The 16,897-nt window shown below is 39.7% G+C and overlaps 1 protein-coding gene across 1 annotated transcript in view; it reads left to right on the forward strand.

Moving 5' to 3' along the window:
• The window catches only part of PIGK (phosphatidylinositol glycan anchor biosynthesis class K), a 74,376-nt gene that overhangs the window by 35,552 nt on the left and 21,927 nt on the right, over positions 1-16,897 (forward strand). Inside the window, exon 10 of the mRNA XM_030032010.1 lies at positions 15,824-15,899. Within this exon, the coding sequence (XP_029887870.1) occupies positions 15,824-15,899 (76 nt within the window). The remainder of the gene's footprint in view (positions 1-15,823; positions 15,900-16,897) is intronic.

The raw sequence follows: 16,897 nt of genomic DNA on the forward strand, positions 1-16,897 counted from the left end.
AGAAAATACTTTTTTTCTTAGTTTCCTTGGGTAGAGGACCAGCATACTCGATTGCCATCATACACTTTTGGATATCATTGACTCCAAAAGCAAACTAGAATTGTATGATGATGCAAGCAGAAGGGCTTAATAGTATGTATATTAAAATACTTTGGTATTCCTGCTGAAAAAAATCAGTGCCTATTGTTTTGGTTGCTTATATTGTAATAGTGTGTGGGAGTCCCACTCATGAATGAGGATCCACTGCAACTGAGAAATGAACATATACAAGAAAGATACACACCTGCCACCATGGTGCTTACATTCAATTTTGGTGACAGATATGTTGAACATTCATGAAGACATGAGAGAAAATGGATGATTTAGAAACCAAGTTTGTTTTCCACAAAACATTTAAAATATGAAGTTAAAAAGTGCAGTACCAAATGTAAACTTTTTATTAGACTTCATGTATTTGATAATATGTAGCATGCAAAATTTTGTAGAAAGAAATCTTTTCCCGGCTATTGCATGTCTTTGTGCTTCCCTCACTTTGGATTTTTTTCTTGAGCATATTACTGTGCAATTGGAGTTGTTCCATTGTTTCTGGAGTGCTGCAATGGATGGCTATAAGCTCTTCAGAAGGGATAGGCAAGGTAGAAGAGGTGGTGGGGTGGCTCTCTATGTTAGGGAATGTTTTGACTGTACAGAGCTACACGAGTCTGATGACAAGGTGGAGTGCTTATGGGTGAGGATGAGAGGGAAAGCCAATAAGGCAGATATTGTGCTGGGAGTCTGTTATAGACCACCCGACCAGGTTGAAGAGACGGATGAATCATTCTACAAGCGGCTGGCAGTAGTCTCAGAATCGTGTGCCCTTGTTCTCGTGGGGGACTTCAACTTTCCAGATGTCTGTCGGAAATACAACACAGCAATGAGTAAACAATCGAGGAGGTTCCTGGAGTGTGTGGAAGATAACTTCCTGACACAGCTGGTGGGTGAGCCAACCAGGGGAGGAGCCTTGCTATATCTACTGTTTACAAACAGGGAAGGGCTGGTGGGAGGTGTGATGGTTGGGGGCCGTCTTGGGCTTAGCAACCATGAAATGATAGAATTCTCAGTTCTTGGTGAGGCAAGGAAGGTGGTCAGCAAAACCACCACTGTGGACTTCCGGAGGGCAAACTTTGGCCTCTTCGAGGCACTGGTTGAGAGAGTCCCTTGGGAGAGAGTCCTGAAGGGCAAAGGGGTCCAGGAGGGATGGACATTCTTTAAGAAGGAAATCTTCAAGCCTCAGGACCAGGCTATTCCTATGTGCCACAAGTCGAACGACTGAGGAAGATGACTGGCCTGGCTGAACAGGGAGCTTTTGCTAGGAGTCAAGAAAAAAAGGAGAGTTTATCATCTCTGGAAGAAAGGGCGGGCAACCTGGGAGGAGTACAGGGATCTTGTTATATCATACAGAGAGAAAATTAGAAAGGCAAAAGCTGAGCTAGAACTAAATCTGGCCACTATTGTAAGGGACAACAAAACATGTTTTTACAAATATGTTAACGGTAAAAAGAAACCCAAGGAGAATATCTATCCTTTAATGGATACAGAAGGGAATGTAGCCACCAGAGATGAGGAAGAGGCCGAGGTACTCAACGCCTTCTTTGCCTCAGTCTTTAATAGGGAGACCAGTTATCCTCAGGGTACTCTGCCCCCTGAGCTGGAAGGCAAGGATGAAGAGAAAAATATACCCCCCTTAATCCAGGAGGAAATAGTTAGTGACCTACTATGCCACCTGGACACTCACAAATCTATGGGACCAGATGGGATCCATCCACGAGTACTGAGGGAACTGGTGGAGGTGCTTGCCAAGCCGCTCTCCATCATCTATCAGCAATCCTGGTCAACGGGGGAGGTCCCAGAGGACTGGAGGCTTGCCGATGTGACTCCCATTTACAAGAAGGGTCGGAGGGAGGATCCGGGGAGCTACAGGCCTGTCAGCCTGACCTCGGTATCGGGGAAGATTATGGAACAGTTCATCTTGAGAGCGCTCACATGGCATGTGCAGGACAAATAGGGGATGAGGCCCAGCCAGCATGGGTTTACGAAAGGCAGGTCCTGCTTGACCAACCTGATCTCCTTCTGTGACCAGGTGACCCGCCTAGTGGATGAGGGAAAGGCTGTGGGTGTTGTCTACGTCGACTTCAGCAAGGCCTTTGACAGTGTCTCTCATGGCATACTCCTTGAGAAGCTGGCGTCTCATGGCTTGGACAAGTGTACTCTTCGCTGGGTGAAAAACTGGCTGGCTGGACGAGCCCAGAGGGTTGTGGTGAATGGGGTTAAATCCAGTTGGCGGCGGGTCACAAGTGGTGTTCCCCAGGGCTCGGTGTTGGGCCCCGTTCTGTTTAATATCTTTATCGATGATTTGGATGAGGGGATCGAGTGCACCCTCAGCAAGTTCGCAGACGACACCAAGTTGGGAGGCAGGGTTGATCTGCTTGAGGGTAGGAAGGCTCTACAGAGGGATCTGGACAGGCTGGATCGATGGGCTGAGGCCAATTGTATGAGGTTCAACAAGGCCAAGTGCCGGGTCCTGCACTTGGGTCACAGCAACCCCATGCAGCGCTACAGGCTTGGGGAAGAGTGGCTGGAAAGCTGCCCGGCAGAGAAAGACCTGGGGGTGCTGGTCAACAGCCGGCTGAATATGAGCCGGCAGTGTGCCCAGGTGGCCAAGAAGGCCGATGGCATCCTGGCCTGTATCAGAAATAGTGTGGCCAGCAGGAGCAGGGAGGTGATTGTTCCCCTGTACTCGGCACCGGTGAGGCCACACCTCGAGTCCTGTGTTCAGTTTTGGGCCCCTCACTCCAGGAAAGACATTGAGGTGCTGGAGCGTGTCCAGAGAAGGGCAACCAAGTTGGTGAGGGGCCTGGAGCACAAGTCTTCTGAGGAGCGGCTGAGGGAGCTGGGGCTGTTTAGTCTGGAGAAAAGGAGGCTGAGGGGAGACCTGATCGCTCTCTACAACTACCTGAAAGGGGGGTTGTAGTGGGGTGGGTGCTGGTCTCTTCTGTCAGGTGGCTGGAGATAGGACGAGAGGAAATGGCCTCAAGTTGTGGCAAGGGAGGTTTAGGTTGGATATTAGGAAAAATTTCTTTACTGAGAGGGTTGTCAGACATTGGAACAGGCTGCCCAGGGAAGTAGTTGAGTCACCATCTCTGGAGGTATTCAAAAAGCCCGTAGACGGGGTACTCCAGAACATGGTTTAGTGGGCATGGGTGATGGTTGGACTCGATGATCTTGAAGGTCTTTTCCAACCTAAATGATTCTATGATTCTGTAACTGTTAGTTATTCCATATGCAGGCAGCAAAAGAGAAATCCGGCCTCATTATCTGTACTAAATGAACCAAAAAACTTCTTGCCTTAGTTTCATAGTTGCCTTTTATGTATATGTGTACACACACACACACACACACACACACAGAGGATTGTGATGGACCTTAGCAGCATTGGAGATTTTTTTCTTCTACGTAAGGTGTATTGAGAGCCTGAAGTTCTAAAAGCTGAGTGACAGATTGGCATTGTGATGCTTTCTGCTTTACACAGTCTGTTGCTGATAGTATCTACTGATAATGTGTACTTAACATTCAGATTTACCGATTCAGTGTTCTGTAGATTGTAAACATTTGCAGAAAATGACTTAAATAATGGAAGAATCTACTGCTGGAATGAGATAAAGACTGAGATTAGGTTAATAATACTAGGGCTTCAATCTTAGTTAAAATTGCAAATCATTTTTATGTAAACCCTTACATTTGTTTAAAAAAAACCAAACAATGATCAATGATCAATCCTGTGACAAAGAATGAAGTGGATTTTTTTTTTCTGTTTTTTGTTTTGGAAAGTAAAACCAGATCAACCCGTTTAATGTATATACTCTATGCCATAAGACAGTCTTAGAAAGTCATGGTCAACTTAAGTTTGGGCATGTTCTGACTGATTAATGAAGGTTTAATTTTAAACGTTTAAGTCCCGTTTTCAAAAATAACTATTTAATACTAGTCTTTGTTAGACATTTTTGCTAGCATAATAATTCTGCTAACTCAAATTATTTTTACTGTGGCCAAGGTCCATCCCATATAGGTGTTCTTGAAAAATGTACTACTTAATTTTTTAGGAACTTAACGTTTCATAGAAGTAGCTTTTGCTTTATTACATTATAAAGAAGATCTTTGATGATTGCTTAAACATTGCTTAGCATTTACAATGTTGATGATTAAGATGTTGCAGAATTCCCATCAACATAAGGATGGATATAAACTGAAACTTCTGTAAAGCTTTTTCGTATTAAATGGTTTTATCTCTTTACTCTTGCGGTAAGACAGATAAAACGCTACAGAGAATTTAAGGTAAGTGAGAAAGAAAGATTGGGAGGGACATGCCTGCAGCCCTCAGAGCTTCTTCTGTTCCTGCTTTAGCCTTGTCCCTTGGAGACTGCAGACAGAAAGGGAGCTGATAGCTTGTGGCACGCTCCGAGCTACTGCAGCTGTCCCTTCCCAGCAAGAAGAGGGTGAGGTAATTGGAAATCTGGACTTGGCAGGTGTCTGAGATGCCGGATTTCGTATCAAGTATTTGGATTAGAAGTCACCTTGGAACATTAGAAATCTGGCTTGTCCAGGCTACTGTTTGGCTTCTGCAACCAGGAATAACTTGCAAATCCAGGCATATGTCCTGTACAGGTATAGCTGGCAGATGCTGGAACTATTATTACAGCATTGAATTGAGTGGAAGAGATAGGGTCCCTCTCTCTGTCCCACAGACGTCAGACCTAGTGGCTTGCCTGGATACGCAGGGGAATTCCCAAGTTTGTATGCTAGTTGGGAGGTTGGCAAGTGGTGTGCCATGTACTTGACCCAGGAAAAGTAGGACTTGCTGCTGCTGCTTTTGTTCCTGGGAGCAGACCACTAAAATTGTTTGGGCTTAAATGCTGTAAAGTTTGTAAAGTCACTGAATTTCATATAGGGTGCTCTGGTTAAAATACTCAGTGGTCTGTGGTAGACAGGAGATGAGTCCTTTCTGGTCCTAATACTATGCAATAAGTGAGGATAGAAAGGCAGACCATAAAATACCAATATGAAGAAAAAGGATGACTGCTTTACAGGGTCAAACATTAATAGATTCATTGTTCAACATCAGCAGACTCAGTAACCTCCAGTACCTTGGCCTCAGAGAATATAATCTAGCTAAGTGTTTGTATTTGAACTTGAGGTTTCATCTGCCATTAACAAGAACAAACAAAACCAGAATCTAGACAGAAAAGTGCATGTCATCTATAAATAACAGAAAATCATGGTCCAGAAGGTAAGGCTGATAGAAAGCTTAAGAGCTGCATACATTCTGTGCAGCTTTCTGTGAAGAAAAGCCCTCTTAATGGGCCTAGCAATATAATGTTACCTAGGTACATGCGTTGACAGGAGATCTAAAGCACTTACTGTTAGCTGATTGGAATGCTAATCAGTTCTGTCTGCCATGGCCACTCTTAGGACTCTGAGAGTTGGCTACAGAGAGGAACAGTACTGGTGAAAGAAGGGAAAGCAGTTGGTTAACTTTTGTGGTATAGTGTTTTGCAGTTCTTGGTGTATCTTGGTTGTCTGCTTTATGGAAATGTGTTACTGATCATGTTTTATCCAGACAGATCAAATGCAATGTCTAGTGTTCAGAGGAGACTTGATTGCACAGTAAACCCCTTCTCAAAAGCCCAGAACTGTAATTTTTATGATTAATTTTCTGAGTGCCCAGTGTATAGCATGTTTCTTTCAAGAAAACCTGGGCCTATTATTGGTACCAATATATGCTCTTTTATACATTTGTAGAAAGAAGTTCAATTGGTGTCTTTTCTTGTTATTTCATATCAGTAGGGGCTGGAAGCTGACAGGCTGATTAGCAGCCCTGCTGTAAAGGATCTGGAGGCAGTGGTGAACACCAGGTTGAATAAGAATCAATAGAGTGCCATCATCATCAATAAGGCAAGCTACCTACTGAGCTCCTTGAGGAGGAATACGATCAGCGATTGAGCAATATTGTTATTATTTCTCTTTGATGCTGGTGAAGCCCCACCTGAAATACTGTGTCTGGCTTTTGGCCTTCCCTTCAAGAAAGATGCTGAGACAGTGGAGAGGGGTTGCCAAGATGGTGAGGGTCTAGAGCATGCAACCCGTGAGAGGTGGTTGAGAGATCTGGGCTTGCTTAGCCTTGAAAAGATGGGAGATGTAGTAGCAGACTGCAACTGTTTGAAATGCAGTTACAGAGATGGTTAAGGTAAAACTCTTCTTCTGGTAACAAGGGGCGTTGGCTGTAGGTTGTGGCTTGGGAGGTTCAGGTTGTACATTATGTGAAATGTTTTTGCGAAGAGTGTAAAGTAGTACTAGAGCATGTTACGCAGAGAGGTTGTGGAGATTGTGAAGACTCAGCTAGACAAAGCCATGGGTGACCTGATCTGGTGTTGGGACGTTGAACCGCATGATCTCCAAAAGTCCCTTAGAAGCAACATTTCTTATCTACATTATTAATTGGAGTAAAGGGGCAAAAAAGTAAAGTAGGAAGCTTGAAATGGAGGGGGTAAGGTAGAAGATCTGAGGATGGTGTTGGGCAGAGAACAGGTGTTGCCACTACTACTTTGACAGATTCTTGTAGTGAACTAAGCAGTCTCACGAGAAATTATAGCTGGATGGTACATTATGTGACTCATGAACTGAAAAAAATAGAAATATGTACCGTACATGTAGAGATATTGGGACTTAAGATGTGTATATTACAGGGTTTTTAGAAGGTGCTTGTTGAAAAGTGTAACAATATAAACAAATGCAGATGCATTGTTTAACTTCAGCGTATGCAGGAAGGAACAGTGGTATTAAACAAAAAACAAACTTTGCTATAAAGACTAATTGTGGCCACTAAATAATGGAATTGCTATCCTGGCACATTCCCATGTTAATTCTTTGTTTTAAAAATTTCTTCCTTCTGATTTTTCTAACTTTCTGTGCACTGGCAGGTGGTGAATTGGTCTACGTAAAGATTAGGCTCTGCTGATAAACTTTCAGTTATTAAAAATGAAAAAGCTTGCTTTATCCAGCTGAAAGTTTAATTCTAACATGCACTGATAGTAGTATTCAAACTGAATGTGTGATGTAGTGGCAGGGGAGGGTTTGGTCTTTTTTCTTTGAGATTTCTGTGAAATTCAGTCACGAGTTTCCAAACTACTAGTCATAGAGCAATAATAACCTGTGGTTTTTTTTAACCACTCTTTTAAACATTTTCCCATGCAATTAGGAAGTGCCAGGTCCAAGGGGGAAATTTGCAGCCTCGGTTACTAGATACAGCACATACACCCTTCAAACCAGATTGAATGTTTGCTCAGCTAGGTGGGCGATATTCTTTTCTGACTGGTTTGGAGCATCAGTAGAAGCTCCTCTGATATTGCTGGACTTGTCTGTATAAACATGCCCCCAGTTCGGGAAATTTGACACTTTTCTCCACACACACACCCCCCCCCCCCCCCCCCCGTGAGAATGAATTAACATTAAGCAATGAGTACCTACTTTTAGCTGTGGACTCATATGGTGATTTTCATTGATAGGAGAGACTTAGCTGGTCTTTTTATCTCCAATTTTTGATTAGCATTCTGTGCTTCAGCATCATCATCATGTTGAAGTTTAAATTAATTCAAAAGAGATTTTCTAATTTACCTAAAATGTGGAATATTTGAGATAACAAAATGAAGCCCTACAGGTCATGTGTTTTCCAGTAGCAGCAAAGCCAGTTCTGCTTACTTAAGCTAATACTCTTTTTAATTCCTTCCCTGTGTCTTGCCTAGGTATAAAAATAGGAGCAGAGAAGAAGAGAGAGTCCCTTCAGCAACTAAACATATTTGACAAAAGTCATTGGCTAGAAAAGAGCAGAAAGACAATATTGGTCAACCTGTGTTAAAACATGCTATAGACTTTTATTACCTCTGTTGAGGATCTTGGGGTGGTTAAGAATATGTGGCTTGACAGAGGTTAATTACCTGAAATTCTTTCCATAAGAAATTATGTATGAATCACGGAAAGGCAGAGGAAACATTTGTTACAGTCTAGTTTTATCCAGCGTGTGAAGCAACAGATGATAACTCAATGTGTCTGGCAGACTCTGGGAACACCAACAGACCTGTTTATGATCAGGTTCAGCAGAAATCACTGTACATTCACAGACTTAAGGTATTTTTTAAACTCCAGGAATAAGTCTGTACAACTAGTTTGGGTCAAAATCTTTCTCATTTATTGAAAAGAAATGAACAGATTATAGAAAGTGTTTTGCATTTCTAAACCATAAGATGCTTTGCTGCTTTACTCTACAGGAATATCTCTCTGTAAAGGCCAGCACACTGAAGTAAGACATTTTTTCTTTTCAATGCAAGTCAGTAGCTTCCTTCTTCAGATAATTATGAATCTGATTGTGTCTAACATTGCTTTAGTTTTTGATTGTATCAAGGATCATTTTTGCCTTCCATTTATTTTTTTTTTTCCTTTATCTCCATATTGTATTGTTCATTTTTGTGCAATCTTTTTAAGCCATCTTTGATAGTATGCCACCTGCTGCATTAAGTTCTGCAAGCATCAGGAAGTGGAAGTCACAGCATTCATGGACCAAAGAATCTTGGTGTGCTTGGCTGTACTTACGAAACACCTGCATATTTCCACTGTAGACACAGCTCCTTCCTCTCCTCAGCTTTGAATATGCACTAATCACTTACCCATTCAAAGACATGAATTTCAGACGCCACAGCAATGAACTGCAAAAGATGCACATTAGCATTCTGGTAGACAGTCCTGCAAGGTCTCCCAAGGTAAGCTGCCACAGCTGTCCAGTTTACCAAACCTCAGTACTATGATGGTGAATGAAGTTGTTTGCATTATTAGGTATATCATGTTTTTAGAGGGGGACATCCATACTTACCTGAGCAAAGGTTGCAGCAACAAAGCATACACTAAATGCTTTCTTAAGTAGCCGAAACACTTGTTTTGACCCTTTAACTGAAGAAACTAATGCCATGAAGGAGATGTTGTGAGGGAGTGCCCTGGAATGGTAATGCTCTCGAGTGTTTGCTTCTCTTCTTTGTGACTATCCATGTGGTAAACATACTTAATAGGCAAATCTTGCATTCCCTTAAAAAGGTAGGAAAAGGATTGATTAGCACACTTTTTGGGGAAGAGCAGAGTTAACCATGATCTCATCTTATCAAGCACTGGCATTTTCCATGTACATTAGTGCTTCTGTTGTTTAAACATACCCTATTCTTAAATATGTGTGAAGTTAGGATTTAGCAGATAGATCAAGTACCTGGCATTAATCCAAGGTCTAATTCTTAATCTTCTGTAGTATGGATATGGTAGATAAATTTCTCAATGGCCAATTTTAAAAACTATTCACTCAAACCCGACATAGCCCATTTCAGCCTCTCTTTAATAGGAAACCTAATAACTTTCTCTGATGTGGTGCATAAAGCTCTGGTATTTTGTTTTCTTTTTATTGCTAGATGCAAGCGTGTTCATGTATTTACAGTCAATAAAGCTATCAGTGCTATACACAGGTTTAGATTAATAATTTCAACCTTTCAGTCTGGGGTGCCTGATTTAGGCCACTGCTGTTATTTGCATCCTTTGGTCACGTACTGACTGACTGATCAGCTGCAGTATTTCTGCTTTCAAGCCACTTCTAGAAGTGGGACAATTCGTTCTAGTATTTTCAGTCATACTATTCAGAAGTTACGTGTCAGACAAACCAGGCTCCACTTTAGGAGCAGTGCGAGTTGTATACATCTACAGCAAACAAAGGTGGTAATCCCCAAACCCCTTTTTCTGTAATGCATTTTTGTCTCTGATATCCTCTTCTTTACACTCTTCACACTCTGACTTTGATTTTGTGTAGTTTCCAAGAGAGGTGGACTAGGACTTACCATCAAGGAACAATAGTTTCAAAGAGGTGCAGTATTATCCATGCATGGATCATAAGCATGAAAGGATGTGTGAGCTGTCCAAACCATCAAATCTAGAGACTGTATAGGAAGGAAGAAATATTGGCCATAGTCCTGTTGCCTCATATAATTAGTGAATGTTTATATTTGCCCAGAGAGCCAGGTTTTATGGCTTGTCCTGTTATCTAGACTTCCGGCTCTCCTGAAGTGTCTTAACAGCCCATTTCTGCTATGAGCAAACTAGTTAGTGATCCGATGTTGCTCTTTTTCCCCTGTATTTTTGTAATACTTGCATGAGAGAAAATATATCTCTGCCCTAAAGCCACTGCAGCTATTCTGTGTAGCAGACCATAGGCTGGATTAGCACTTGTGGCAAAATATGCCACCTCTTGAAGCTAAGGATTTATTTTTCTTTAGCACACGTTGACTCTCTCAGGATTTTTCCCATAAGAGCAAGAATGCAAATATAAATAACAAATAAGATTTTTCACTAATATCTTGACACATTTTACTGGATTTAGATTCACTTTCCACAGTTTCTGTTTCATGCTTACTTTCCTTCATCTAAGAGCAGTCACAGTGGCAGCATAAAAATAACTTTTAAATTGAATTTTTCGAGATCCTTCTCTTCTGCTATCTCTTACTGCTTCCCACTTCTCTTCTGATTTTATGTTTCTTTCTAGTCTTCTCCCTGAAAATCAAGATCTCCTTATGCTTTGCATTACCAGCTGTCAGGCGTGATGCCATATATGCTGATATGCCACTGTGTTAGCTTGCTTTGGCACTGTTGGCAGCACTTGGCTGTCATGCTCAATTGAGACAGAAAGGACAATTTCTTACTGGAAAATTAATTCATGAAAAATGACTTTTGTTTTTGTAATAGAATTGTTTTGAAAAAAGTTAAACATACAAAGACATTTGTATTACAACAAATTAGCCCTTAATTTTGTAAAGGTTTAAGTGTCAAATATAAATGAACTAAACAGTGAGGCCAGCTAATTTTGTGAAATTACAGCCTCAAATTACCACATGTGATTTGAGCAAAAATCCCATCAACTGAGATTTTTTTTTTTATTATTATTTGTTTTTGGTTTTTTTTTCCTGACATAGCTGGTTTTGAGCAAAAGTGAATGCCACCGCAGGCATCTGGAAATTATCTCTGGAAGGAGAGTAGTAACCAATTGACTTGCATCCCTCTGTGAAAGGGAGAAGCAAGGTCAGGATGGTTGTAATTGAGATGATCTTTCTCCTGACCTGTTCTCTTCCTCCAACCTGCAAAAGAGGAGGAAGTACAACATCCTCTCCTGTGTTGACCTTTTTCTCCTCTCTAGTCATGGCCTTCCTATCCCTTAGACTTTTTAGAAGAGGATTGCCTTTTACAGCTAATTCTGCCAGTCTAGGACACCCTATGTTGGTGGGCCACTAATCTTAGGGATAGTGTAAAATGAAGTAGCAGTTTTGCAGCAAGTTTCTTTCTCCTCGGTACTAACTGCCCTGATTGTGGCTTTTCTTGGATCCACTTGCAAAACTGACCAAGCTAATCAATGTAATTTTCTTAAAGACAGAATATGAGGCTGCTTCTGTGCTTTCAAGTTAGGCAGACTGATGTACTGTCTGCAGTCATATGTGATGTTTAATTGTTAGCACGGTCCCTGATACTATTTTGGCTCATGCCAACTAGTTCTTTCCTGGACAATGTTTGCACGTGGTTCGGGGCATAACACGTGCCTAGAGTAGCCAGGTTTGGATGCAGCCCCTGCTTTGGGGGAGAGAATTCAGCCATGTAGGTGTGAGCTACGCCACATTGCCTGATCTTACTGGTAGCGAGCTGTCTCTGTTCTTTTTTTAAAAGACTATTTAAAATATAGTCTCTGTGCCCACTTGGGGATTTTAGGCTCCAGTAGCTGTTTCTGGCCTTTTCTCAGGACAGCCAAGTCTTGACTTTACTCCTGTTCTTGGAGCTTTTCAGGATGGATGCTGTTTCATGGAAGCCTTTTTTATGCAGTGTTTCATCCTCCGTGCTGCTTATAGGGTAGCAATTTTTTGTTGCATCATCCAGTTTTCACCTTTGTTAGAAGGAATGACTGCACAACAGGTTTTGTTGGTAAGATAAAAGAAGCAAAAAGAAATTTAGAGGAAGTTGCCTTATACCTGTTATACAAATATTTAGACCAGTAAACTGGTGCTTGCTCTGAGAAATGAAAACGAGATCTGTGGAGCCTTCATAGTAATATTATGAATTCTCTTCAGAGGAGTTTATATTGCTTATATCTGTTAAAATGAGTGCTGAAAGTGGTGTATGGCTAACTGACATAGTTACACTGGTAGAACTTAGCACGCTGGACATTTTGAAGCACTTCAAAGCATTTTCCAAACTGACTGTATATAAGAACTTGAAAATTGGGGCCTGGAAGGTACTTCTGTCGTGAAGTTCAATTTCTGTCACAGGTATCATCACTTGATACGAAAATCAGCAAGATAAATCAGCAAAAAATGTGGTTTTCTCACAAAATTTTTATGCTTATTTGCTTAAAATACAACATAACTTCTAGGGGTAATTCCCTTTTTTGGCTAAAAAGAATGTCACTAGTATTAGATGCTTTTAATTTTCCAATGTGTAAATAGCTATGAACAGTGAATATAATAACAGTTCAGATCTGACTCTTGGTCAGAACCATGAGTAGAAGCGGATGAGAATAACCCTAGAAAAATGTGTTGAAATATTCTGATAGTTGATCAAAAAAAAGAAAAGAGCTGGGAACAAAGCATTCAAGAAAACCTTTGTGAAGCCATACATACGCTCATGAATTTAGGCAAAAAAAAAAAAATCAGTTATGGTCAGTAAGAACTTGTTGATGCTTTAGGTTGGCTCAATAATCTGTGTATCCTTCTCACAGTTAATTTTTGTTAGACGGATCTGACCGTGTGGTACTAGGAGGAGGTGCTATGTTCTTTCCCTTGACAAAATACCATGCAATGGCTTTAGATGATAGTACTGCAGTATCATAATAATGAAGACTACATTATTATTGTCAAATTTGCAAAGATAATTTTCTGTGAGTTATTCTTGCACTTTATTTAGTAACCTCAAATGCCCAAAAGTTTTTAGGGATACACTGCTTTATCATACCTGCTAGCTTAAGTTAATGATTTGTTCCCGGTAGAGGATATAGTTGGGCAATATTTCATATGGCTTTTCTGTCAAGAGTCTTGAGCTTCCATGCTTTATGCAGTTTCATATAGAAGATTGAGATACATGCTTCTCCAGTTGCAGAGGCTTATCTGCAAGAGAGAAGAATCAAAACTCTCTTTTGTAGACTTGATAGCTAGTACATCACTGAGTACATATACAAGAAGTTTATGGCATTTAAGCGAAAATTTTGAGAGAATGGTTCTGAACTTTTCTTTAAAATACCTGTGTGCACGTGTGTAGAGGTATTATAGTGTGGCTATATATATGTAGACACATGTATGTATATATATTGTAACATGTACCTCTCTGTATCTTATATTTTATATACATATAAAATGTAGTATAGTTCAATTGACTAGATTTTTTTTCAGAAAGTAAATTAGAAAAAACTAAAAAATAGTCTTTCTTGATGTTGAAAGCCTATCAGACTAATTTCAGTTTAAATCTAATTACTTTAAAATACACGTTTATACTATTCTCCCCTCCCTGTTTTTTTCATAAAGCTTCCTAAGGCTCAAAATTATCTTGATAATTTTTCTCTATCTTTTTTAATCCTTTGACATTTGAAGAGAGATCTTTTTTTCTGCAATCGTCAAGGATTGTTTGACTATGCAAGGGAATGCTGACTGTGTCTAGACAGAAAACATTGCTAAACGTACAAAGTCCTTGATACAACAGATAAGCCTTTTTTCTTTTTTTTTTCTTTTTTTTTTTTTTTTCCCCTGCTAATATTCAGTTTATAGTTACTTGCAGCTTCAAGTAGTTAGTTTGGGGATTTGAGATACTGGGTTTTTAGTTTTTTTTTTTTTTTTTCCAGATTTGCAGTGTCCCTGTAAAGACTGTAGAGATAAGTGTTCAAGATATTGATGAATATTTTATTCTGTGTACAGTGGTTTCATATCTAGAACTATGGCTAAGAAATGGGCTTATGTAGCTGGTATCCATAAATCAAGGTGTTATGTCAGCTAACAGGCTCCCAGTAGAACAGAAGTCATCTCAAATTCACACTGACTGCAGGTAGCTAAATAGTGCTATGTTTGCCAGTCAGGACCCCACAAATGATAGAAAATAAAAAGGAAATGAGTGGTAAGGTTCCTTCTCATACTGCAGTGGAGTTGCTGAGCCCACTCTGAGCTCTGATAGTTGTGTTGGACTTTAACAGCAGCATATTTCATGTTGCAAGTACAAATTCATCATTGCCATAATAGTCCAAAAAACTAAAAAACATGTAAGTAAATGAGCTCTTTCAGTAGACCAGCTTCAGTAGTATTTCAGAGCTTGCTTACTTAATTTTTCTTAAGCACATTAAACGGTTTTAGATAGGCTGATCTTTGGAATATTGTCGTGTTTCTTTCATTCTCTGCTTTTAAATTTCTTATAGAGTAAGACTTTCATAGTTCCTCATACTCTGTTCATTACAGATTTCTGGGTATTCAGGCTCTTATTTGGATCTTAATAGCATTTCAAACGACAACAGAAATTCAGAAATGGAAAAGGGAAGAGATGTGCATTTATTGTCCTCTCTTTTACCACAGCCTGTTGATTCCCAGTCCAGGGACTAAGCCTGTAGTTTCTGGCTCTTACCTGGCAGCCGGTCTGCAGGTAAATTAACACAGCAAGCATGTATCATTTTTGACTAGAATGGGTATAAGGTAGTAATTTGAACCTGGAAAATAATGTCTTGGCCACAGTTTTTGTCTGAAAGTAATTCTGCTTTAACTTCAGAGAAAGGCCTTGTTTTCATAGGGATCTCTCCCCCCCCCCATCATTTCTTGCAATATTACTCAAATTCCTGTATTCAGAACTCTTCAGAAAGATTGAGGAATGGCTGATGAAAACCTCGAATGATACTTTGAAAATGTAGCACGTGCTGTGTAGTTCCAGTAGGTGAAAGCAGTATGGTTGAAGGGTTTAAAACATGCTTTCATATTAATTTACTATCATTTAAATGTTCTTTTAAGAGTCTCCTTATGGATTCTGAATTTTCAGTTGCAACTACAGTTTATTTGAAGTGTAAAGGGATATGATACATTTTCTTTGTGAAGTATTCTACTCTTTTTGTTCATGCTAGTTCTTTGGCTTTTTTGAAACCAGTAGTACACATTACTGTGCTGCCAAATGCACAAATGTTTCTGGTGTTGAACTTCTACCACAGCTGAGCACTGAAGTGCACTTGCAGCAAAAATGGGAAAAGCTGAATAATCCCTCTTGCCTTTTGAGATGGTCATATTTGAATTACTTTGGCAGGATTGAGTGAAGAAGCTTGTATTGTTAACAGTGCTGAATATGCTCTGTAAATGCGTAAGACTTTTTTTCTGTGGGGCTTTCAATCCAGCTTTCACAAGCACTTTGTTCACCTAAAACTAAATGTAAAGGTTTTCTTAGGTTTCTGCTGCTAAATTTATGTTTTATGTGCTTTGGTCAGGGAAAAAATCCACACATTTCTGTTTACTTATAACTTTATTATTTCACTCAACTTCATAAGAAATATCTTCAATTAAGATCTTAAAATACCCTTTTTCTTCATCTTAAGCAAAATAATCTCCCAGATACCACACTTTTAAAAGTAATGTACCTGAAACTCTTTAAATTTCAGTAATTTAACTTGGTAAACATTGTACTAACTTTGATAAATGTTAACTTCATTTCTTCCCAGGCTTCCAAAGGATGAATTGACAACAGAACCACTAAAATACGCTGAACAACTTCCTGTAGCTCAGATAATACACCAGGTATGTCTTTCTATTTTACATATTTTCTTTGAGAATGAACGACATCTGTTAATACTTAAACCGCTTTTTTAGGTCACACAGAATCAATGTCCTCATGCTGGAAGTATGTAAAAACAACATACTTTTGTTGAGATGACAACTATTAAATTATAAAAGTCTTATTCTGAATATGGCAATGAAAAGATGCTTGCTATATGACACAGTTAACACTTCAGAGGTTGCTGTTAAAATTGTGTGTCTACTGATATAAAAGAAAAAAAAAAAAAAATCCATTAATTTCTTCAAATTTGCATCTTGACCTAAATCATATTACCCTTCCTGAAAAAGCAGCCAAAGTATAGAATCATTGTTGTGGAATAATTGTAATGACAAGTTGAATAGGGAAAACAATCTCCCCTCCTAATACAGTTCTGAATTAGCACTATTTCTAACTATAGCAGTGTCATCCTACTTTCTGCTTTGCACAGGGTTTTTTGTTTGATTTTTGTTTTGCACAATAAAAAAACCCAGGGATTGAGATTTTGCCTAGATTGTGCCTTCTAACTGTGTCTTTATTTAAAATAATACCCTTCTATTGATTTAGGTAAACAAATGAGGGATGATGTGGACATCTGAGCTAGGATTGAATAGAAGGCTACAGTTTTTAGTATAGCAAGTTGGGGTTTTTTGTTTGGGTTTTTTTTTTTCCTTTTTCTTTCCTCCCCAGTTTATGGCAAGGAGGAGGAAGAGATCTTTTCTGTGCAGAAGATTCTATACTCCCTTCTTGCTGTTTTCTCAAAGTTCAAGGTCTGAGTCTCAGTCTGTCCTGGTGGTAGATTAGTTGTCCACTGTGTATTCACATGTCGTCTTACTCTTTGCTGTTAGCCACAGTGGGCTCTGCCTATTTTGTGGAAACACTCATGGCCAAATAGCAACATAAAACTTGTGATGTACTGTAAAACATGAGTAGTGAGACTTAGCATCTCCCTTCTTGGTGATGCTTTAAAGAAAGCAAAAAG

The sequence above is a fragment of the Aquila chrysaetos genome, chromosome 12 (assembly GCF_900496995.4).
Source record: "Aquila chrysaetos chrysaetos chromosome 12, bAquChr1.4, whole genome shotgun sequence".
Taxonomy (NCBI): domain Eukaryota; kingdom Metazoa; phylum Chordata; class Aves; order Accipitriformes; family Accipitridae; genus Aquila; species Aquila chrysaetos.